General features: G+C 31.4%; 1 protein-coding gene across 2 annotated transcripts in view; it reads right to left on the bottom strand.

The window, feature by feature from the left end:
* Window positions 1-210: 210 nt before the first annotated feature.
* LOC136983197 (cobalamin trafficking protein CblD) overlaps window positions 211-26,445 on the bottom strand; it is a 41,742-nt gene continuing 15,507 nt past the window's right edge. The window contains exons 3-8 of one of the 2 annotated variants that reach the window (XM_067279883.1): window positions 23,529-23,647; window positions 9,116-9,229; window positions 3,467-3,560; window positions 2,393-2,529; window positions 1,085-1,171; window positions 211-996 (exon numbers count right to left, since the gene is read on the bottom strand). In XM_067279883.1, coding sequence (XP_067135984.1) covers window positions 778-996; window positions 1,085-1,171; window positions 2,393-2,529; window positions 3,467-3,560; window positions 9,116-9,229; window positions 23,529-23,647 — 770 coding nt within the window. In that variant the 3' untranslated portion in view covers window positions 211-777. The remainder of the gene's footprint in view (window positions 997-1,084; window positions 1,172-2,392; window positions 2,530-3,466; window positions 3,561-9,115; window positions 9,230-23,528; window positions 23,648-26,445) is intronic. The other variant, XM_067279884.1, reaches the window with a different exon arrangement.

The raw sequence follows: 26,445 nt of genomic DNA, 5'->3' as shown, positions 1-26,445 counted from the left end.
ACAAGATATCTGAATGCAGTTTCAGTTTCATTTTCCATCTTACTTTATTAATACTTTCTTTCATAATTAACATAATTACAATAATTTAAAATGGAGTATTAATTTTAGAAGACCATGAAACCATTTGTATTACTTATAAATATCATTAGATCAAGTAACTTAAACTTTTTTTTAACCAAAGTATATATTTACAGAAATACTTTATGGGTATTGGTTTTGATAACATTTTTAATAAATGAAAAAATAAATTTTACATAAAAACAGAAAAGAATCAGATCAGTTGCATGTTCTTCCATTTTTAAAATATGGTTAATATTAAAACAAAAAAATGAAACAAACAATTTTATCACACAGAAAAAAATGGCATTTAATACATACAAATAGGAGAGCACAGTACCTAGGTAATGTCAATAACAAATATCAAAAAGTTAACATTTAATATTCCACAATCCTTTACTATAAAAAGTTCAATATATTATTTATATAAATTCAATATCAAGCATATTCTGATACATTTATATAAATAACATATTAAAAAGTGAAAATAGATTAATTTTAAAACTGTGTGTGGTTTATTTACTCATAAGAAACAAAAATTTTCAAAAAATAAAACTTTTATATAACTGCTAAAAACTGGTACCAAACTTTATTACATAAAAGTAGTGTCTCATTTTTTCATTTATTTACAAAACAAACTGATAATGTAATAATTTTATGGGTTTCTGAAACTTACAGAATTGTACAATGCCATTTTTAGAAAATTAACCCTCAACAATTTTAAGGATAAATCTTCCTAGATTTGTGTTTTTCTATAATTTCTTGAATTTCTGGACTATTTAGAGGTGCATTGGTAAAGAGAGAACCGACAAATGCACGAGTGCCCCACAGATGATGTGATAATACTTTGCAACAACCGAGATCTTCGATAATGAATCCGAAATGTCTGTATCTTTCGTCAGTCTCAAACATAGTTGCATTTGTGTATGGTCCTAAGTACTGTAAAATATATTAAAAGAAGGTTAAAACTTTGCCATAATTTATTTTTATTTATTTCTTATGCTATTTCAACTTAAATTACACATACAGGTCTTCCACTTGAAGGATCAATAAAATCTGCCCAATATCCGACTTCATTCAGTTTTGCACATATATCTTCTGCAGCTTTTATAAACTAAAAAGTAAATATATAATTTATTTTAAAGCTGGTGATTTAGGAAAATCCTGTTTTATCAGATGTTTAAAAATTAAATAAATTTTTGTTCCATTATCTACTAAAATTAAGCCACAAATAATTATTGTCTGCACATCTTTATAATTATAATTATAGCCAGATTTATATAGGGTCTTCCAAAAAGAATGCTACCATTTTCAATTATTGTAATTATATTAATTTTTACCAGAGAAGTATGCAATCTACACTAACCAATGGGAGAATTGTTAATCTATCAATTGGTGTACATTTCATACTTTTCAGGTAATAATTAATGTGAAATCTGCAGATTAAGGAATTAATTATTATAACAAAATATTTTATTTCTTTGATAAAATTTTAACAAAAAGGATGTACATTTTTCGTTTCCGAGAAAGGGAGGAAATGAACTTCCTTTTAGTGGTTGACTAAAAACTACTCACTGTCCTATGACGCTGAGTCAGTTACCCAGCCGTCCCTATAAAAAGGGGTAGATTTTCCACCTTTTTGCACAGTTCTTAGAGGACAGAAATTGCCATAACAACTAGGCAGTCTCCCATGGTCTTGAAGGTATCATAATGTATACTGAGCACATAGAAGATTGATTCTCCCATTCCGCATCCTCCAGAATACCTATCACAACATGTCGAGATTTAAGAAGATCAAACCTCAAGTGAAGGTAGTATAATATTTAGAACGATTGTAAGCTCTCTCTCCACGAGAATAGGTTTTTGAATAGATTAATTTGTAATTCATTTAAATTTTGATTTTAATAAATCCTTGTTATTATTCTAACATGATCTCATTCTTGATTCAAATCTGAGCAAACAGCCTTTCCACTTACTCACGACCCTCCCGCTTGAAATTCCTCACGAACGGATATTAGCGTGCCTAACGCTAGGCTGGTGTCAGGAAAAACAACTTACAGGGGATCCTCACGGAATCCTGATACTCATTAAAATCTTAGGAAGCCATCCTTTGACTCTGCGAGCCAGTTTTCCCAACTAATGCGGACAGCCGATTAAGTGGTATACGAGTGCATTCCAAACACAATACCCCTGGGCTAGCCCCTCACATTAACATAATTACAGTAATAGTAGCATTCTTTTTGGAAGACCTTTTTGATTACAAATTTTATATACACATTATACTTTAAATTAGTTTTAAAAATTTATCATATTTCATTACAAATAATTTACTCACATAACCAATTAATTCTTCTCTTTCTAATTCTATCTCTTCACTCCAGGTACTCATATCATGTCTTGTTTTTTGACATAATGTAATTACAGTCAGTTTTTCTTTTTCTATCTCTCTACCAGGAAAAAGATCTGCAAAATCTGAGAAAAAGCAGCATTAATTATCTTTATATAATTAATAAGGGCTATCTTAAGAAATTGAAATGGATTATTATAAAGCAGACCATAAATGAATTACTAATCAGATATATGATATTTACTTGATTAATAAATCTTTAAGAATGGGACCTTATGTATTCAATTATTTTAATACATCCACAGGCTTATTTACAGGAATGCAACATGCCTCATACTTTAAGATATATCCTTACAAGAATATACAAGAGATAGAAAAAAAAATATGTGAAGGAAGAAGAGAGACTGTGAACTCAGTACTATGGGATGAAATAAATAATATACAAAACAACTGTACAGATTACACTATATAGCACAGAAACACAAAATGTAAGTGAAGTATAAGTGAAACATATAAAAGAAAGATATTGAGAATTCAAACAGATTATTGAGAGAGACCAACAAAAAATATCCAAATTACAGAAAAAGATAAAACTATTAGAAAAATAATACAAACAGAATGTACAATTATACAAATAATAACAATAATAAAAAAAGATTGAGGTGCTACAACAGGTATGTCAAAAGAATGGGAAAGGGGAAAATACTACAAAAAAAAGTTTTAAATATATGCTGCAGGAAAAAAAATCTAGATCTAGACATGTGGAGACAAAAAAATAAGAAAGAAAGGAATTTAGAAGAAGAGGATTAGAAGAACAGAAATGGAAACAAAAGATGACCAAACATTTTTTTTTTAGTTTTTTGGATAGTGTGGAAGATAATTGTGTCACCATGGGAAAAAACATCTTAAACTACTTAACATCAATAATACAAACTATAATCTAAGTTTTGTTTTCTTGTTTCAGAATCTTGTTTAGATTATTAACTTAATTGTGCAATGTTTACAAGTAATTTAAATAAATATTTTTTAATCAATCACAATTAATTATCAATTTTATTTTACCTCTGCAAAGAAGTCTAGGACATTCCTGAACAACACATTCCAATACATCAGATGGTGAGAAAATAGTCAGTTGCCTGTCATCTGTTGTTTCAGACTATAAAATTTTTAAAATATATTAAGAATTTTCAATAAATTGTAACCATATTATTATTATTATTATTATTATTTAATATTATGTTAGCATAGCACTTTCAGAATGGAGAAAACCTTATCTTCAGTACTCAGTACAAACAAACATTACATTCTAAAATTATAAATTTACTTATAGAATGTACTGTACCTTATAGAAAATCATGTAGACTATCCTAAAAGTTAAATTTAATAATTATTGAACCTCAAACTGAAAAAATGAGAATGTGTTCACATAGCTGTAGAACAAGATCAGTCTAGCTAGCATAAAACACTTCTTGTTTCAAATTTTATAAACAAAAACAAAATGAGAAATAATGTTAAAATTACAGTTCTAAACCCCCAAATTTTAGACCTCCCTAGATGAGATATTTGCCTCTAAATATCTGACTGGGATGCTTATTAAATATGCAATAAGCTTAATGGAGTGCACAGCACAACTCCAATCATGCTCTGAAGTAGTCAATGCAATGGCATTTCTCATGTTTTAAGATCTTTTAGCTATCTAGTAAAGTGGAAAACAGTTATTTTTAGAATTGTTTTTGAAAAAGTTCTAGATTTTTTTCACTTTTAAATTTTACCCCATTTTTGAGGGTCTTCAAAATTCCGGATAGGCCAATTTCAGGAGGTTATATCTCACAAAGGGTAATGTGTAAACCAGGCCTGGCCAACCCAAATTGTTTTCCAGGCCACTTTGATCACGCGTAACATTATGGTGGGCCACAATTTAGGCAAACATGCTTTTAAAAAAGCAAAACAAATACAAAATGAGTAAGATTTTATTGTTATACCAAGAGTTCGCACTCGCACTTGTGCATTATAACAATGACACAGGCAAATTTTCATTTATTTAATTGTTTTGGTATACACATAACGTCAAACAAAAGTTTTAATAAATATATATCATCGCTTAGCGAGCCACACAATTTAACATGACGGGCTGCAGGTTGGCCAGGCCTGGTGTAAACCATTGGTTAGTTTGGATTTTTTTACTCCTATGAGCATGGGTCTACATCTTTGATAATATCCCAACTACCTCATTGAGAGCTGCATTTGTATAGAAATAATAATAATCTGTTTCAAGAGATTTATATTTTTAACTGCATCTAAATCTCAACTTTTCATAGTTTGGATTTTGACACATTTTTTCATGGAGTCTTTATCAAGGATGTTTTTTCCAAAAGGTCAGTAAAAATGGTAAAATCAAAAGTGAAACTCTAAATCTTTCAATGTAAAAGCTTATACACAATATTCAGTTTATTCAAAAATATTGGCTGATAGACTGAACACTTTTTTAATACATTGATATATATATAAAATCAATATACAGGGTGGGCCAGCGAAAACGAAACGGCAGAGTGTTCGTGTTCATCCAAGAAAAGCGCTCAGACAGGTCGATTTTACTCTCAAGGGGACATCTTTTGCAATAAAGTTTTTGCGATTCTGAATATTAACTAAACAATCATTTTTTTCGAAATAAATGCTTTTTTAGTTAATACAAAATAAATGAGTTTTTAAAATTTTTTGTTGTCTGTTGTATTCAAAATCGCAAAAACTTTATTGCAAAAGATGTCCCCTCGAGAGTAAAATCGACCTGTCCGAGCGCTTTGCTTGGACGAACACGAACACTCTGCCGTTTTGTTTTCGCTGGCCCACCCTGTATATGTTACAGTCAAAACCCGTATTTAGTTAGAACGTGTTTTAACTAGTTTATACTGGATGTCATTGTTAAAACCCGTTTTAACTCAAATTCATTTTTGACTAGCAGTAAATTCTAGTTTTAACTAGACAAAACGGGTTTTAACAAAGACATCCAGTATAAACTAGTTAAAACTGGTTTTGACTGCAACATATAGAGTGATTCGGGGTAAGATGGTAAGCGGGGAAAATGCCTACTTTTTGATATTTCAAACGGTGACGTCGGATATTGCCATGTGTTTGTATGATGAATCGTTGGGCCAATATTAAGTGCGGAAAGCTGTAGTTGGCTACCGTTACCTCATTTTCTACATCTGAGAAGAATAAAAGCAAGATAAGAACGAAGTTTTTGTTGTGAAATGTTTCTAGAATCATCTTAAAACTAAAAGTTAAAATAGAATTTATTAAAAATTGCGGAATTAATGTGTGATGTAGTTAAGGTTCTAAAGTTTCCATTGTGAGCTACCGCCGATCCCGATCAGACATGCACGTACAACACAGGCATCTTATCCTGACAAATGGAAAAGATGCCATATTTTTCATGGGGTAACATGCCTATTTTTTGTTAATTGAATTCCAATATGCCTATTTTTAATAAATTTTTGTTTTCTTGTTTTATTGCAGGATATGCATAGAAATTATATAAGGACTTCTCAAAAAGGTTTTTGGACTGAAAACAGCTTTCAGCTAGCTATAGAGCACGTTAGAATGGGCGGAAACTTAACAATACTTATACTGTGCTGTTATACTTACTATGAAGTACTTTGTATTATATGCAATAAATTAAATTTGGTTAAGATATTTGAAAATTAATTTTATGCAATTATATTTGTTATCTTACCCTAATGGCATTTGGCATCTCACCCAGATACTTGGGAGGAGATGCCTAAAATGCCAGACAGTAAAAAAGTCATCATTGCAAACACAATATACAATTATTTTTCATATACTCCAAAGTTTTATTTGAAAAACATGCTCAAGAATATGATATTTTCATTAGAGGCCTCCAAAACCCAAATTATCGCTATAATTTCCTTCATAAGTATAATGTTAGGCATCTTTTCCGAATCACTATACATAACTTTATTTCCCCCAAACATATTTATGTAGCTAAAATTAGTTTTAACTAATGTTAAAAGTTAAAACTAGTTTTATCTAAAATTAAAACATGTACAGCAATAAATTAACTAGACAAAATCCATTTTGTCTAGTTAAAACTAGAATTTACTGCTAGTCAAAAATGAATTTGAGTTAAAACTAGACAAAATGGGTTTTAACAAAGACATCCAGTATAAACTAGTTTCAACTAGTTAAAACGCATTCTAACTAAAAACGGGTTTTGACTGTAACATATACATATTCAAAATAAGATATCCAAAAATATTTCATTAATAAAATTGGTATTTAATAATTCAAAATTAACTGCAAAACATGCCTGGTACTGTAAATTCTCACATTATCACCCATGTAAACAGCCTCACTTAACAGTCCGTGAATGATTAAGTGAAATGTTTTTCTTTTAGTAGCATAGTCAGATTGGATTGTGGAACAAGGTAACACTTGGACAATTTGCCAAGAGAGTGGGCACCCCACAGGAGGATTTTCTATTGTAAATTGCCTCCTATTTAGACATGAAGAAAGCCTAGAAAACTTCACTTGGCCATCTGTGGGTGAGGCACAAAGAACCTGTGACCAGTCAGTTTTATCTATTCACTTACCAGTAGGCACTTCAGTATCATAACGCTGGTTCCCACTATACAAGTTTGTCTGATAAAACAATTTGTATAGACTATTTCCTAGCAACAACCCATTTATGGATGTCATCAAATTACACATGGAATAAGTTTGTTGTTACTTTTTGACAGATACAGTATGTATACTCATGGATAGACATCAACTAACAGTAATAAGAAATGTTCTCTGTTCAAAAGTTATGGTAGCTTGTGAAAAAAATCCATCTTTACAGATTGATTGTTGAGAAAATATCAAGATAAAATTTTTTTAAATAATATAGGCACATATAGATAATTTTCACTGAATTCAAAACTGATGATTTGTAATTTAACCCTGTACAGCAAGAGTAGAAAAAGTGGATAAACTATAAAAATAATCTAAAGAAAATATAGTTTACCATCAAATTTCAACAATGGAAAAAGCAGTTATTTCCTTTGATTGCTAAAATATAACAAAATGAAAAATCTGGAACAAAAGTTTACTATTACTACTACAGACTAAAGTAAAAAAATGCTATTAAAAAAATTTATCTTTATTGATTATTCTAATAACAGCAGTCCCACATAACTGGATAGGAAATTACGTGAAATGTTTTCTAATAAAAAATTATATTGAAAACAGTAATGTAATCACTCATAAGCAATTACATAAGGATTTACAGTAACAATTGCCAACTGATCATGATATACAAGATGTTTCTAAAATGTATAGTCAAAATGTGTATATTCTACAACCTACTCTTATAAAAAAAAAAAAAAAGTCAAACACTAGATCAAAAATAGTTTTGAGCTATAACATGATTTATACATACTTAAACAAGTCAGAAAGAAACCTTAAGTATTTTTCTAGTTATTACTGTACATGGCAAATGCTTGATGAGAATGATTATTGATGTCTATATCACAAAAATGTTCAAAATAAGTAACATGAAAAATTTATGTCTCAACATCTTAGCAATTACTGTCCAAAAAATCTTAGAACATTCTGACTTTTTGAACAATTATTTGCAATCCTTTGACAAAGATTTATTTCTTAGACACCAGATTAGCCTAACAAATAAATCTTTAGTTAGGCAATAGTGGATTTAAACTGATCCAATATGAAAATATCCAATGGATTCAATTCACAAAATTGTGGAGGCCACACATTTGGCTTTTTGAAAACGTACTATAGCATGGAAGTAAGTGTTTATGACCCTGTGATTACATGACAGTTATTCATAAGAATAGGCTACAAATATACAGAATAATCTTAAAACATGCTCCTAAAGCTTGGCCAAATATTTTAGAACCACACTATACTCACTAATCAATAATGAGGAAACAAAGAAAAATAAAATATCTCAAAATTCAAATTTACAAATATAATTAGGCTGCAATTTAAAAAAATTGTAGACCTATAAATTCCCACTGTCGTCCTCAAGATTAAGGAAAGACAGATGAAAGACGAGACCTGATATGGAAATCTTAGGGGCAGGAGGTCCTAATTAAGTATATATGAACATTCGACAAAAACTGGAAGTTACATTATTTCAATTCAAAACTTCCCCTGAAAGATGTTTGATGACCGGCACAACTCTACTGTTAATGGAAAAGTATGGTGTACAGGGGCAAGTCACTACCAATCTAAGGTAGAGAGGATATAATTTAAATTAAATAAATTAAAAATAGGATTAAAAATTGCAGCCCAGCATTGTGACAATGTCACAATAAATATTTGCTTGTTTCCAAATATATTATTCTCTATAAACAAATGGAATCTGCTATTATTATTATTTTTAGAGATAACAAATGACCAAATTGATTTATAATATTCTTATAAAACAATATATTTTTTATCGAACCTAATCAGCAACTGTTATCTTAAAATGTAATTCATACAGACAAAGCAAAAATTTTATTTTTGTTTTAATTGCAATTCTTTTATAGTTTAAGGTAACGTAGCATGTTTGCTATTTATAAATTTATTTATATTCTAATTAAACACAGTTATAAACTGTTAATATAAAATTAAAACATATAGCACATTACAGATTAAATATTTTAAAATCAAATTAAAGCATATTAATTTAAATTTAAAAAATCTTACCCCTTCACTGGAAAAGAACTGAGTGATCACATTTTTATATCTATCAAAGGGCAATTCTTTGGTAAAGATATCACATTCTTTTTTACTTGAATTTGATGAAATCATAAATTGATCCTTCAAAAACAAATAATTAAAATAATTTTTAATCTTCTTAAAAACAAGTTAGTTTGATTTTATTTATATATCATAATCTTCATTTAGAAAAATTAGTAAAATATCATTTAATTGTAAATGTTTCCATAAATATTTAGTGTAATTGATAAACTAAAACTTAATATGTTAGAATGTTTTTATAATGAATGATGAATGTGTGGAAGTTTTATTTTAACATTAAACTTTAGATGTGAAGAACTTTCAGTTTTAGTTAACTATTAAAATACACCTACAATAAATAAATTTATCTATTATGGGGCAAAGTTTAATTCAAAGTTAATTTATACCAGGGGTGGCCAACTTTTGTGTACATAAGATCTACTTTTTATCTTAAAAATGTGTCGCGATCGACTTGTTGTCGTAGGCATAGTCTAAGTGGCGAGGGGGGTGTGAAATACATACTATGTTTATACACTGTGCTTCAGTACGAGGTGCACTCCCACGAGCTATGGGTAGATAAGGAAAATATATGTTCAAAACTATTTTTTATTTTTTAAATCACTTATTAAGTTTTCAAGATATAAGGTCATAAAGAAAATAAATTTCCAGACCCAACTTTTGATATTTGCAGTTACGAGTTCATTCCGTACAGGCGGCACCCAAAAAAATCGATTTTTCCACACTTTTAAGATAGATTTTTATTAACTTAAAATATAATTTAATTTTTTTTTATCAATTACTATGTATAAATTGTGGTACTATTTGTTCGTAATCTTGAAAAAGTTGTTATAAAACTGCACAGTACAGCTGATAATTTGATTATAAGATTTTACTTCTGCGATTTGTTTTTGGGCGAGGAAAATTTATCATGGAAGAATGATATAAGATTTTTAGACTTATTTTTTGCTAATCTATCAATAGCTCGCGGGAGTGCTCTTTGTACTGAAACACCCTGTATATCTACCTACGTAAAAAACAACGTAATTATTTAACGGGCCAAAAAACTCACGTCCAGGGGAATTAAAACAACACGAGTAATTATTAACAAAATTTATTAATTCAAATTAGCTACTGATAAAGACAGATTTAGAATTTATTTTATTACGTTACATTAATGGGAGGACTGAGTTTTCAAGTCTCTTACCAAGGAAACATAATTAGGTGTATATCCTGACAAAGATGATAATAATGATTCTTCAGTATGGGAATCAGTCAGGACAGAATGTTTAGTTTTCATTAACTTTAAGTATGAAAATGCCAATTCACACAGGTATGTAGTTCCGAAACAGGAATAAATATATTTGCTACATTTGGTGATACTGGGATATTTTTCTCAATTGACGTATTTCCAAAAATCCAAAAATATAGAGGTCTGTTGCCGAAAACGCTCACTTATCAAGTAAATAGATAGGTAAGAAAAGCCATAATTTAATTTAAAACATAAAGAACAGGTACTTACATTTTAAACAAATGAAAAATTGAAACTGAACGTTGTCACAGTGGATAAATAATATTGATTAATAATAATAATATTGTTAATACTAAAGAAAAGAAGCTATCGCATGACAGTATCAAATATTCAAGCTAAATAGCTGTGTTTTCTACGAGTCCAGTAATAACTGCATGCATATTGTTGCTTTTGTGCGTTACGTTCACGAGTTGCGTTCAGTTACAAGTGTAACACATCATAAGTCAAGACATCGCGAGCGATCGACCAAAATTGACATCGTGATCGACCGGTCGATTGCAATCGACTTGTTGGCCACCCCTGATTTATACAATTAGTCATGTTTAAACACACAGACACAGTATATATGATATGTATGATATATATATATATATATATATATATATATGTACACAATTGGCAAAATTAATAAATTTTAAGCAATTCTACAAATATACAGTGCAATCCCAACATGACAGTACTCAATATATGATAATTCAATACAAGCTATTTTATTTTAATTCCTCCTTTCCGTTCAAAAGACAAAATATTCCATACAAAGAGCATTGACCAATATTTAAAAGAAAAGAATATTCGAATTACTAGTCAACAAGAATGAAATTCAAATGTGCTCCAATTAGATGGCTTGTAGGTTCAAGTGGCCATTTTCTTAGTTTCTTTAAATTTTGCATAAATACAAAAAAAAAAAAGTCTGGTAATCTGGCATTTTCAATAATCAGGCACACTCTGGTCACATAAATGTTGGATTAATCAACTCCTACTGTAGTTCCACTTATATCAGTGAATAACCTAATCAACAATTTCATACACATCTTTATCTCAACACCAGAAAATATTAATATTAATAAACTCTTCAAATTTGTTACTGGTGCACTCTCTTCTATACCACTGCCACAAATTAAATATCTCGTTACTAACATTTTTGAACCACAAATTCTTCCTCAGGTAATTTTTGAATTTCCAATGGAATGCTGACTGTAAAAATCGTTTTCTACGATCAGCATTCCAGCGATCCACAACTGTTCTTTACATCCTTCTAATACAGGTATACCTCAAAGTAATGTTCAAAATAACCACTCAGTCGGTTTGACGAAACACACAGTTTATATTTACCATACAAATGTACAAAATAATAAAAATTACAGTTACAGTTAATTATGCACAAATACTAATCCAAACAACAATCGACTATATCCGTACAAGTTTGTCGGAAGAACTCCTTAGGATTTTCGCAAACAGACTTATAATTAATAACACCTCCGAGTCAGGAACAAGTTCGTACTAAACCACTGGCGTTCACTTTCACCAGGTTTCCGTAACGTCCAACGACAGAGACAGTTAGAACTTTGATAACCACGATCCTAATCTAATCCGATCCGATCTTCCCGATACAAACCGCTATTCCCGCCGAAACTACTCCTTAAACAGTGTCCAACGTTCGAACCTTCTGCCAATCAAATTCGAATGTTTCCACAACGTCCGGCCAACGGACATTTCCGCCAGCCAATTGTCCGTCGATCGTCGATTTAAAACGCAATGGTTCTTCTAATGGATCTTTCTAACGGTCCTTCTAACGGTTCTTCCATTACGAAAGTTCATTATATTAAAACAGGGCGGAAATCGCTTGCCTAGGTGATTCCAAACCCTACACTCAAGTTATGTCGTTTTGAGTTACGTTGTTCTCGATTATACGTCATTTGCTAAAAAAGTATATGGAAAAATAAAAATCAAGTTTAAGTCATTTTATTCGACTTTACATCTGTCCACCACAAATATTGAAGTTGTAATATCACTAGAAAAGCGTTGAAAGCACATAAAATCATATTAAAATATGTACATTTACAGTAAATGTTAATATAATCATCATAAATCCTAGAGAACGAAACATGAAAACATCTGTGTTTCTGTGTTGTTGTCTTATTTAGCGGTATTTAAGTGCTCATTATTGGTGTTTTTCACCGAAGTTTTGACTTACGTCGTAACTACACAAGTAAATTTCACTTACATCATTTTTTGACTTATGTCGCCTCTCCTGGAACCAATTACCGACGTAAGGCGAGGTATACCTGTACAGTGAAATTGAAGAAAATGAGGGAGTATGCTGCATACATTTTCAAAATGGCAGACTGTCATGAATATGCATGTATCTGTTCTTGTCACTTTTTTTTTTGATGGAAATGTAAATCATCACTAATAAAAACTAACCTTTGGTAAATAGTAGCATTCCGTTAGGAGTTTGTGAACTACAAATTATTATTAAAATTGCACATTGAAAGTATCAGATTGCATTTTCACCTCATTTTCATGTTTAAAAATTGTTTGTTTCAGATGATAGCTTTTTGATTAATCTGGATGGCTTAAAATTATAATTAACATATTTGCCATGCTTTATGTTAACACAGCATCATGTTTAATAGCAGTTCTTTATCAATTACCATCTCTTAAATATTAGAGTGCAGCCTTCAAAATGAGCAGAACTAGCCCATAATATCACTGCCAAGCCTTAGGGCCTATAGAACCTTTGTCCAACCAACTTATTTGAGGAACATGAGTAAGATGACTCAGTCATGCCAAAATGAAGTACAAATTTTAACTGTGAGAAATAAAGGAAAAAGCTCATCACTATTTATGAGATTTATTTACAAGAGATTTTCTAGGAACAACATACTCTTAAATTGAGGTCACACTATATTGTCACACTTACAATTATGCTCATGCATAGTTACTGTCACATCATGTATACACTACTCAAAAGTGAAATTGCAGCACCATGAAGGAATGCACATAGCCACATACAAATTGCAGGACTGGTAGAGGTGACAGAGATATGGAAATAATTAAGTTTGTGTATGCATCAGGTCATGTGGTACCCATTTTCAGTCTATAAAGACCAGCAGCTGGCTCAGGCTGTAAATGCTATCAGCAACAGTTCACAGTAGTCATATTTTTGAAGAAGCATCAAAAATGCCTTAGAGATGACAGCGAGCTGAATACCACCAATTAATGACTGAAGAATGAGACTGTATCCTCCAGCTGTGCAATTTCAGTTTGTTGATGTGCATAATTAGATGCAGGAACTGAGAAGATTCTAAGAGGGAAACGTTCCAATGCCGAAACGAGATATCTTGGGTTAACCGGTCAAGGCCAGCACATTGTGACCAGAGATATGTTGGGAATAACACAGGACAAGTAAATGGATTTTTTCAAAGATTTGTTTGTCACAATTTGATTTCGCAACATTCGCATTTCCAACTTCCCAACGAGCAACGTATGTGCAAATCTCACACTAGTGCCTGTTTGTAGAAAGTGTGTTGCCATTTTGTAGTATTTCATTTTGACTTGGTTCTCAGTTCCCTAAGTACAAAGTCAAAATAAAATACAAAATGTGCCTAATACTCGGCCAAATTGCAACTCCTGACTGGAACTGGTACTCCTTCATACCTGTAAGCTGTAAGCCAGGACGGCACTGCAATTTTATAAACAAGACATAGTCTTGTCAATAATTAAAGTTCAGTTAAAATGGTAAATAGATCAGAATTTGATTTTATCAAATTCTTGATCTTAATGACTTTTTCAATTATATGGACATAGTTCTAGTTCTCTTATTATTCAATAGGATATCAATTCTGACCTAGAGAAGTAATTACCTAAGGAAATTCATTATAAATACACAAATTTACTAAACATTCACATTCCAGTGAAGTTTTAAACTTAAACAATTAGTGCAGCATATTTTATCTTAAAGCAATGATTCTGACTTCTAAATTTCAGCCTGATTTGTTTAAATAAGCTACTTAATCTATAGAAGAGTTACTTTGAAAGATGTTACCAAATTCTTATAAAAAATTTATTAAACTGGATATTAGTAAATATCGTATGTATTCAAACAATTTGGCATTTTGTTTGTGTATCAATACATATGACGATCATTGACATTTTCTCCCTACATTTGTAAAATACAAGCCACATCAACAGATAATTGTAACAGAAAAGAATGTCCATCAAATATTGTAATTTTTTGCTGCATGTATTACAAGTCCCATTAATCTTATATATTTTTATTAAATAATATAAGAATCAAGGAGGATAATAATGGAAAAATTAGAAATGTTTTAAATATTTAAAATCTATTTTTTAAAATTTTCCATTTTTTATCAAGCATGAACTAATCTTAGACATACTTATATCAAATTTGTGCACTGGATAAAATTCTGGTTGTCTGCATCACTGTTTGATGACTTTCATTGATTACTATCCATACAAATATTCTCAATAATCACATCTCACAAGAATTACAAAATATACAATTAAAAAATATTTAAATGAATATAAATTTTTCTTTTTCAGAATTTTCCAGAAAAATGAATTTGTAATACAGGTAACCCCCGTATAACACAGGAGTTACGTTCCAAAAAATTGCCGTGTTATGCGAATCCGTGTTATACGAAACAAAGAACTAGTACGAAAAGGGGGGTTAGGTTCCAAAAATTAAAAAACATGCTATTATGTTTTCATAATTAAGATAAATATCTTTATTAAAATTTTCTTAAGTGATACATATTAATATAAATTAAGCAATGTTTTCTTCATCATCACTAAACACTATTAACCGAGGGTGTTTTCTTTTTGGCAAGTTATCCTTATCTTCTGAGCATTTTTCTGCATTATCTTCAGATCCATGCTTTACCTTTTGCAAAAAGTATGTAATTTTAGATTGCTTGCTTTTAGTAAAAAGATCTTTATAAATTTCCTTATATGGTGCTAAGCACTTATGAAAAAAAACAAGTATGGAATAAGAGAAAAACATCTGGCAACATCAAAAGCAGAAACATTGAGATCTGGCAACATTGAAACAAGTTTCGAGAAGGACCACGTGTATCGACAGAAGGCGGGAAAAGAAAATTTACATACTTAAGTACTAATAGTTCACGAAAATTATTATTTTCATGAACTATTAGTACTTAAGTATGTAAAAATTTATTACACTTCATGTTGTACGAGGGTTTTATCCAATTCTCAAACCGTGTCAGAGTGAATCCGTGCTATAGAAGTGCCGTGTTATACGGGGGTTACCTGTATTTGTGACCTCCCCTTATGAGATATGATAATTATATCTCATATAAGGTGAGATCACAACATGGTCATCATAGTTTTCAATGATATTGTTTTTGTGAACAAGCATTAGTATGAACCTTTATTGAGTAAATAGAAAAAGTGTGCTTCTCAAATGTTTTTTAAAAAATGGAAGTTAAAAAATCCTTCATAAATCTCTTAAGATTTACAGGACTTTTCACTGAAGACGCCATGGCTTGGCAAGCATCATATCAATTTCTGGATCATCACTACATGTAAATTTTTTTCAAATGAATACAGTTTTTACATAAAATAATTGTAAATTACATGGGTCTATACATTTTGTCATTACATCTATACATTACAGAAATATAATGTCGAGATCAGGCACAGAAAAAGGAAAAAAAACACTAATTCTAACGCTCTGTCCAGATTGGAAGTTAGGAATGGTCCAGAACCTCCAGATCAGACATGCAGGGCATGTTAATATCATTGTTTAGTCCTATCAGAATAGATATAAGTGATATCTACAAGGCGATTCTGAATATAGTGTAATGGGACAATTTGCCAAGGATTGTATTGGTACTGTAAATGTGTGTCTGCTAGATGTTAAGTATGTATAATTGTAAAGGATTTGTTAGTATACAATAACATATCATTATAGTTATTACTGTATACTAACAAAATACTAAAAGGTGGAAATGTATTGTATGAAACTAATTTGTGTAATGATAATTATTGCATGTGTTTGTGGCGTGTGTTTAGGTCAAACAGGCTTTTGTTAAAGTGCAGTTTGAACCTTGTTGGTGAGAGATGTATTAGTCTTTTAGCAGAGAGGGAACAAAAGAAATTCGACCTTATCAATTGGACCCACCTGCAATCAGACGATAGGCTTTTTCCCCCCCCCCTACGCGACAGTTTTGGAATAAGTTCTATGGGCCCTTTTCCGCTCAGGGAGCACTAAAGGACCCAGAAAAAAAGGTGTAAAGTATATTTGTCCAAGAAGGGCTCATAATGTTTTAACTAGTCCCTTGAGAGGGCTCATAAATTTTAAGTATTGATGTAGTCTGTAAATAGAACGCGATGTTACAATGTTAGTATTATTAGTAAATGTTAGTCAAGCAGCAGAGGCTGCCAAGTGCTAGGGTGCACGATACTCCTTGTTTCGCACAGGCCGGGTAAGAGGAGAATAATTGCAGTTTATTGCAAGGTATTTAGATGAGGCTGGGTATAGGGTAAGAAATTAATTTAGAATTTACTTATTTGGTAATTATTTTGTAAGCAAAAATTGGGCTAGCATGTCGAGACAATTTTAATAAAGTGAGTGGTGCGAAACCCGGCCAGTGCAGAAAAAGGAGTAGATAAAGAAGACATGAATGAAAGATTGATAGGAAAATTTACCAACATAACGTAACCTAACCAGTATTTCTGACTTGTCCAGAGCCACGGAGGAAAAGAAAGTGACAATGGCTAAGCCAAAGGTGGTCAACCTGAACAATTTGGAATAATGAATTTGGAAGGGTGCCTGGCTTGAGCATGAAGCGACAAGCCAGGGAAGTGCCTACTGGGAGGACTTGACAAGGGAAGCTTGACCCCATTTGGGCAATAATGTGAAGTAACCCAGTAAACTTCACATGTCAAGCAATGCCCACGAGGGGCGAGGGAAAAACAAAAATGGAGCATTAAGTAAACCTAAAACAAGGTTCGGTATGACCACCGTGAAGAGAAAGGGTAAGCAGTATAGTATTAAGGACAAGAGCACAGATTACTATGACAAAGGACAAGAAGAAGTTTCAAAGAAGTGAAGACAGGAATAAAAGGTTCATGTAATAATGTGTATTTAGGAAAGTAAAGTGTAGTATTGTGGTGACATTTATAATCGAAGGCCAAGGGAAATGGGGGAGTGGATTTATTTAGTACGACAGTACTGCAGATATAGTGTGTGTGGGTTAGATGTGAGTGGCAGGCCTAAAAGAAACTGACGAATGTCAGACTGGTGTATTGTTGTCTTTACTTAACTCAATGCATGGGCTGTATTGAACTGACGAACGGAGCAACTGTACACCCCCACACACAACTGCCCCCCGCCACCACACAAGCGCCCCCGGCGCCCCACAACCCTCCCAAAGACCACAACCAGCCGGACGCGGCCGTGGCTAAGAAAGATTACGATCGCGCCTGACCACCCGATCCCCAGGAAGGCCAGCAGAAGCGGCCGGGGACGCCCGACCGATGACAGAGCGCGACCGCCCGCACGGGTGCACAGGAGTCCGTAAACAGAAATGTTTTGTGGTTTGACAAGCGGCCAGAATAGTGTGTGTAGGGTCTGGAGCAGAATAGCACTGAGTCTGGTTATGTTTCGGTTAGTGGACTTTGAGCATGTGAGCAGGATAACAGGCAGGAATTAAATGGTTTAGCTGTAAAGAGCAAATTTGTTAGGGTAAAAGAGTTGATCTAGAGTGGAAGTTTTGGGGAAAGTGTGGAGGAATTGGGCATGAGAGGAAAAAGACAGGAAAGTTTTGAACAGTTCTGGAAACTTATTTTGCTGATAAATGTATTGTTTAGGATGTTAATTTATTTTTTTTGAATTTCATTTTTTATTAATTTATTTATTAATTTAAGTCTATTGTAACAGTTTGCAATACACTGAGAGGAAAAAGAGGGAAGAATGCAATAATTATTTTAAAATGAATTATACCAAATCTAGAGACTAGAGGTAAGGCAGGGGAAAGACAATGTGGGTGGAACTACCAAAATGGAAAGGGCGGAACCAGTAGATAAGTAGGGCCTTGAGTGTTTGATTTATGGTTGATTTCATTTAATTTACCTTAATGTTTGATTTGATTCAATTTAATTTATTCTGACATAATTTTATATTTGGTTCAATCTAGTTTAATTTGTGTGATTATTTAATGGTTATTTCTAGCCAAAAGGACTAACACAAATACTACATTACTCCAGAACTCAGGATCCACCATTTTAGCCAAACGAGTATGTTTTTATTTTAATTTAATACAACTGAGATTAGTTTATTGTTTTAGCATTTAGGTTACTTTTATTTGACAATATTTCCAATCAAATTGGTTTAGCCGGGAAAACAACATTAATTGGTGAATGGGATGGATAAAAACAGTTAAGGAGATAGAGCACAGCTTGGGCCAAGGGAGTCGGTTTAATTTAGTTAATGTTTTTCTATTTTAATTGTACCAGATTTTATTTGGTTAAATGTAACTAGTACCATGCATGATGTTTAACTCAATTCATTCCTTCAATATTTGTTCGCAGACGATAGGCTGCTTGCCATATAAAAAAACTACTAAACAAAATCAAGTGGTGGACGTTAATGTAAGCTCCACTCTTGTCGGATAACAGTGGACCTAAGTGTAAGCTGTTCATGAAAGAATGGTTTGTGATTGGTGGGAAGTTTTCCATCCAAAAAAACCTTAAATAGCAGAGCAAATGGGAGAGAGAAGGGCAAGAGACTGATAATATGGTAGCCTCTGGCACTTGAGAAGCCCACTGAGAGTAGAGAGAGTGAACTCTTCTGATAACAATCTCAGGGATGGGTAAGTGCGGAGACTGGACGGACCATATAGTTGAGCCAACTGACTGAGCCCTCTACAGAGTCTGATATCTAATGGTTCCCAAAGGTCAACCTGGTATGTGAGACACCATACTTTGTTGTCCTGTATATGTTATGTTGTCAAACTTGTACATTTTACATATTTTGTTTTGTAAATAAACTGTAAATATTCTCTGAATTGAGTGTGGAGGTGTGCTTCCATCGAACCTGAGACAGAGTTTGGCAAACAACATCACTAGATTTTCACAAGATCTTCACTTGTTTTAATAGAAAGTTTAATAGAAAGTACATTAAAAAAACTAAAATTTTAAATATTTTATATTAAAAGTAATTTTCTACAAAAACTATTCTATAATTTGTTATATCATTTATACTAATACTTCAATTAGAACTCTTCTTTTAATATGTTAACTGCTAATATGGCAAGTAACAGAGAAACAAATGTATAATCACTGCATACTTTACATCGATTGAAAGCACATGAGTTAATGAGTATCAAACAAAAATAAAAACACTGGTTTTCTGAAATGAAAAAGTTACGAGTTTGAAAATAGGATTTATACGTCAAAAACAATAGGATTTATAGTTTCTATTTCAATTACTTTTTCATTCACCTGCGAGAATAAATGTCTAATTAGTATGTTTATAGTGCATCACATTAATTAAACAATGAAAACAATCACCGTTATTATTGTGACAGTGCAGTTTTGATTCTGATCAGAGGATCTAACAGTCATTGAAAATTTTAGAAAATTTTTTCAAACTTTCATAACTTTTTCCTTTGGGAAAATCAGCATTTTTATTTTTGACTGATACTCGTTAGATCATGTGCTTTCAACTGACATAAATTATGTAACAATTATGCATTTGTTTTTCTGTTACTTGCCAAGCAAGCATTTAATTAATGCTTTTCAAGGATGCATCTTCATTTTTCATAACTGTAAATTTAGTTATAAATTTATTTTTTCTTTTAAGTAATAATAGAAAACAGATAACTCAATGTTTTCTTTAAAAACAATCAGAACACAAGTAAAATTCAGTGCCCTGGTCTTTGTCTCAAATGAAAACTTATATTTAAGTTGCATGAAGTGTTTTCAAATATAAATTACAATTTGATAATTAAACAAAATCATACATTAATGTTTATTATCTTATTTCTTAATGTGGTTTCCTTCCTTTGCAATACATTTGTGCCGCTAATTCTAGATTAACCCATCAGAAGCAGTCTTTTGGCTGCTAATGTACCCAGTCTCAAACAACTTTTACTTCTTCATTAGAGGTAAACTTCTTCCCCCTAAAAATTCTTTAGGTGGTCCAAACAGATGGAAGTCTGGTGGGACAAGAGTGGGACTGTATGGAGGTTGGGAAAGAACAGGAAGAACAATCCATTTCAATTTCTGAATCATCACTATAGTATGAGTGGCAACATGCAAATGGATAGCTGACAAAAGAAGCAGAAGTTTGACTTTTCCTCCTCTTGTTTCAAATGGCTGTCTTCATCAGCTCCACCAAGTGATTTGAGTAATTGTCTGCATTTATTGTCTACTACTAAGTGTGAAGAAAGCTACATGCAAAACACTGCATATCCCAAAAAAGTAGCCATGATTTTGCCTACTAAAAATTTTATCTTTCACTTTCTTTGACTTTGGGGACTTAGAATGAAACCATTGCATTGATGGTCTTTTTGTTTTGGAAGTATAGTAGTGTATCCAAGTCTCAACTGTTGTAACAATGGACTGTAAGAATTCATCACTCTCTGTATCATGCCAACAATGTTTTAGTAGTTGCAATCATCACTGTTTGTGAATGTCAGTTAACATTCATAGGATCCAATGAGCATACATCTTCCAATATTGAAGTTGTCCTTGAATGATAGCATGCACACTTCTCATATTGATATGCAAAATTGCATTATTGTTTCTTACAGTAATTCACTGATCATGAATAAGCTTGTCAATTTGATAAGCAGTTTCTGCTATTGTCAATGATGCTGGTAACAGGAAAATGGTTCATTCTCAATGTGTTCTCTTATATCTTTAAAAGTCTTACTCCATCTAAATATACTCACTTCTAAGAAAGTTTCTTCAACAAACTTTTACTTAGTCTGTTACAATTTTAGGAAGGTTTTTGCCCTTTCTCTAAGAAAGTTAATTATATTGCAATTATTCATATGTGGTTGAACTTTTGTCTTGCCCATTACTTCCTTCTAACAAAATTTACATTTACATTCGAGTAACAAGTTCAAGGTTGTAAATAACAGAGAGATTGAGGCTGAAGCTTTAAACGTGAAAATGTGTACATCGGACGTTCAGCGTCGCTTTCCTGTAAGCCTAGAAGTTTGACAACGGTGTTTGGAAAGTCAGTGCAATCATGCTCGGCATTCTGAACACTATTGTCAAACTTCTAGGCTTACAGGAAAGCGGCACTGAACGTCTGACGTACACGTTTTCGCGTTTAAAACTTCAGCCTCAACCTCGCTAATGTATATCATATGATGGGCGAAGCTTCTATGATTTGTTATTTAGGTAGGAAATTTAAATTATAATTTAAATTTGAACACACTCATTCTTATATACATAAAATGTTGATTTACTGTTTTTAATACAAATTATTATTTTTAAGAAATAAGTATTGTAATAGTTTGTTTTCTTCACATTATATTAGTCTAAGAATTCCAACTACTAATGCTAGAAATACAGCATAACATTGACAATAATGTCGTGATCAGATCATTCTTTTTTCATTATTATAAATATTTAGCCAACATAAAAAACATACTTTATTTTACTTACATACATACATACTTTTACTTTATTTTGTGTACTTCAAACATAGAATGCATTGTAAAAGAATTTTATATTTTATTGTATTGTCATTTATTTGATTTTTACAATATTCTCTTGTTTTGGAATTAATTTTAATGGGAATTGTATTTTTTGTTGCATAGGGAAGCCTATATTACCTTTCTGACATTACATATATAATTAAAAACAAATGCAGAAAAATGCTATATATTTTTAATAACTTGAACTTACTAGAATACATATCTAATACAGTAGAGTTCTGCTAGTCCGAACTAATTGCGACAGAGCCCTGTTTGGATTAGCCTAATAACTGAAATAACGCAGAAGCAGTAAAACAGGTCTGGTTTATATATATCCAACACCATCAATGTCATCAGCACCCCACCCCTTATTTCATCTAACTTGAACTCAATAGAGAGCACAAACAGTTAACAAAAACAAATTTTTTAATTTTGAAATGGCAACCTGTCTTCATTGTTTACCTTAAGATTATTTTAACTGTAAAAAAACATTGTTTTTAATACACAGTCCAAGATTCCAATCAGTTGACTGATGCTACTGTGTGAGTTAGCATGCTTAATTGTGGATGTTGAATGTACTCTTTGCTCTACATTATTTTAGTTTAGTTTAGTCTGCTGCTACAATAGGCATGAAACAAAAACACACGTGTACATTGAAAGATAAGCTGGATGTTTTGAAAAGGCTGGACAAGGGTGAAAATGCAATGAAATTGGCAGTACAGTCTGGATTGGTTAAGGCCACAACAGACTGGAAAAAAACTGCAGTTTTGGAAACTGGAAAGATTGAGCAGTTTTGTGCCTCTACTTCAGAAAAATCATTTGAAAATCAACAAACAGCAAGATCCTCAACATTTTACAAGCTTTATGAAGTCTTATTCATGTGGTTCATGCAGGAAAGAAAAAGGGGAACACCCCTAAGAGGACCTCTTGTTACAGAAAATTTCCTCTCCGCCGATGGAAACATGTTCAGATTAGGCAGACATTCAGATTAGCATTGTTTGGACTAGCAGGAGTCTACTGTATTCTATTCTGGCAAAGTCATATTATCAAAAAATACAATACAATTTTGTGATGATGGATTTCAAGCTTCATTCAACTTAATAGTTTTTATTCCAATTTTAATCTTAATAGAAAATATGTCAATTCACATTATAAAATAAAATATTTATGTAAAACTGATTTCACAGTTAGATTTGATAATGTTACAAGAAATGATATAAACTATTTAATGTTCAACTTAGTCAAAATCATAAATACTTAATCCTTTTTCAAAATGTATAACAAAGTTGTATTAATACTCCTTATATAATTTGCAATTTTACTTATTAAAAATTAATAGGTTTTAAATTGCACTCATGAGAGTAATACTTACATTATTTTCAAACAGAGATGATGTTATAACACCAATATTTCCAGGTAAAGGAGCACGCATATCTTTTGGTCCAAACAAACAAATTTCTCTTTCTTGATATTTTTTTCTAGAAACATTCCCTGCAAAATTTAAAAACCAACAAGTTTATCCATATTCAAAGTTATTTGCTATATAGCTTAATTTTCAATGACTGAAAAATAAAATCTTTTTGTTAAGCTTCTATAATTAAAAATTTCAACAAGGGTTAATAGTACTGATAAGAACATTAAACATTTGTTCTTAGCAGTATTATCAGATATTATTCATTTGAAATTTATTCTAAGTTATTTTAAAAAATAATTTTAAGTACAGTAGAGCATCGATTATCCAACCCCGATCAACTGACTTATCGGTTAACCGACCGCGTTCTAGTTGGCAAACTCAAATGTCCACTAGTGATGTGGCGCTACAATATTTGGCTATGTCTTGGCTACTTTAATATTATTTTTGTTAAATTTTTGCATGTTTTAGCTGGCAGCACTGGCTCGACCATGAAAGGGAGGCTAGTATTTTAACCAGGCCTAATACACTATACTAATAATGTATTTTTTCATACTTTTCGGTTATCCAACTTTTCAGTTATCCGACCAACCCTAGTCCCCAATTAAGTCGGATAATCGATGCTCTACTGTAATGTGCTATTTTATTTTCTTAAATTTATTATTTTTAAGAATGGAACAAAATCATTAAAAGATACAAATGTTAAACTGGAGTTTGATTTAAATTTAACTACCATTTTTGCTATACCAAACAAAATTTTTTTGCCTCCCAATTCTTATTCTAAACAAAATTTAAAAGGAATATACATTCATTTTCAATTTAAATTTTATGTTGGCCATTAACCCATTCAAGGCCACACCCAAGTATACTCAGGTAAGCCTAGTGACATCATTCAGCCAGACCTGAGTATACTCATTTTCAATGTACAGTGACATTCTGTTAATCAGGCATCATCAGGACTGACGCAGTACCAGGTTATCGAATCTGCAGACTTATCGGATGACAAAATTTTTTCTGTTTTTTTTTTTCTCCTGGACATAATTTTACATATCTTCACTTGTAAAACTGTACAAATCTGCCTTTTTATGATTGCTTAACATGTCATTTCAATTTTTCCAGACTATTCCCACCCTTGGTTGATTTGAAACAAGAACACACTAATCTTATTTTATGCTTTCTAAACTTTTATCTATATCTATTCTATACATATACATATAATATATATAGCAATGTAATTCTATCGTTGCAAAATTTAGCACCTTATTCTGAAGCTGCAAACATTCTTTGTGTTTTCACATTTATTTGCAATTTTCAAATTTAAATCATTCTTCTGTACATTCTAAAATATAAAAACATTTGTCCATACAGACCTGATGCAGATCTAATATTATATTGAAAATGCTTGTCTAAGTTTAAATTATATTAAAACTCTGTGCAGGTGATATTTTATGGTTTTTGTGGTGTTTTGTTTATTATATAAATCAGTTACAAATTTATAATAATGAAAAGAGAATGAGATGATCATGATCATTGAGGTGTCAATGAGCATGATATATTTCTATTATAATTAGTTGGAATCCTTAGCCTAATATAATGTGAAGAAAGCAAACCATTACAATATTTGTCTTAAAAATTAAGAATTTGTATTAAAAGAAAGTAAATTACAATTTATGCAATTTCTCAAAAATAAAATATAAACATACTTTAATTTGAAATTTAATTAAAAAAACTTATTGACTTTCAATTTCTATTAAAAGTATTTTAAAAAATGTGCACTTAATTAAATATTTGTTCATATTTATTGTAGTCTTTAAATATTCATTAAGAACCAGTGGTGCAGTTGTGGTGTAAGGGAACAATTGAACCCTCTGCTATTAATATCCTTTTTATTTGTAAACAAATGAAGTTTGCAGGGCTTAAAGCAGTCATGGCAATAAAAAAAAGTGAGAAAAGAGAGTTCACACTGAAAAAAAGCTAAAAAAGCTAATAGTGTTAAAATGAACGAAAACAGGCATTATTAAAAAAACACACAAACGCACACATATTTTGTATCAATAACATTGCGTATGATATTAGATTGATTATTAAGTGGACTGATAAGATTAAATATGAAAATAGTTAGGCTGAGTTTATACTCCAGAAAAGTGACCAGTAAGACTGCATTAAGCCAAAACAGGCCCGCATTAAGTTTTCATGTGCCCCATACAGAATTCCCACCATTACACAGCAAAGCAAATGGAATAGTAACATAACTACCAGAATGTGTTTCCATATAACATGCCAAATTTCAAATGCCATTTATTTCAAGGTACATTTTTTGATTTCTTCATAAAAAAAATGTAATTAAAGAAGAAAAAAAAAACAACTTCTGGCAGAATCAGTGGGTTGCATGTTCATTATATAGCAGGGGTGGGCAAGCAAAAGTTCAGTGGGAGCCGAAATGTAGGTTTTGCAAAATGCATGGGAGCCGCAGTTCTGTACTTTTTTACTCTGTACTGCAGTTCTGTACCTTGATTTTATTATATAATATAAAACAAGTATTGAATTTTTTTAATAAACATATTTTCACAAAATTGTGGAAATAAAACTGTAAAAATAATAATAAAAGGCAGAAATTAACACTTTCAGCAAGAGCCACATAAAACTCAAAAATGCGACTCCGAGACCGCATGCGACTCTCGGAGTCGCATTTGCCCATGTCTGTTATATAGCAATACCACTAGTAATTGTGACCCAATCATTTATTTGGTAATTTTATCAATATTTTTTAAATGATTAAAAATAAAATTACAGAATTCATTACTGGTAATACTAGTCTCACAAATCTATTCCCCTGAATACAATAAAACAATTTGTTAGTCATTCGACCCACAACTGA

The sequence above is a fragment of the Centruroides vittatus genome, unplaced genomic scaffold (genome assembly GCF_030686945.1).
Source record: "Centruroides vittatus isolate TY-2023 unplaced genomic scaffold, ASM3068694v2 contig_878, whole genome shotgun sequence".
Lineage (NCBI taxonomy): Eukaryota > Metazoa > Arthropoda > Arachnida > Scorpiones > Buthidae > Centruroides > Centruroides vittatus.
This window is presented reverse-complemented; position numbering and strand designations above follow the sequence as displayed.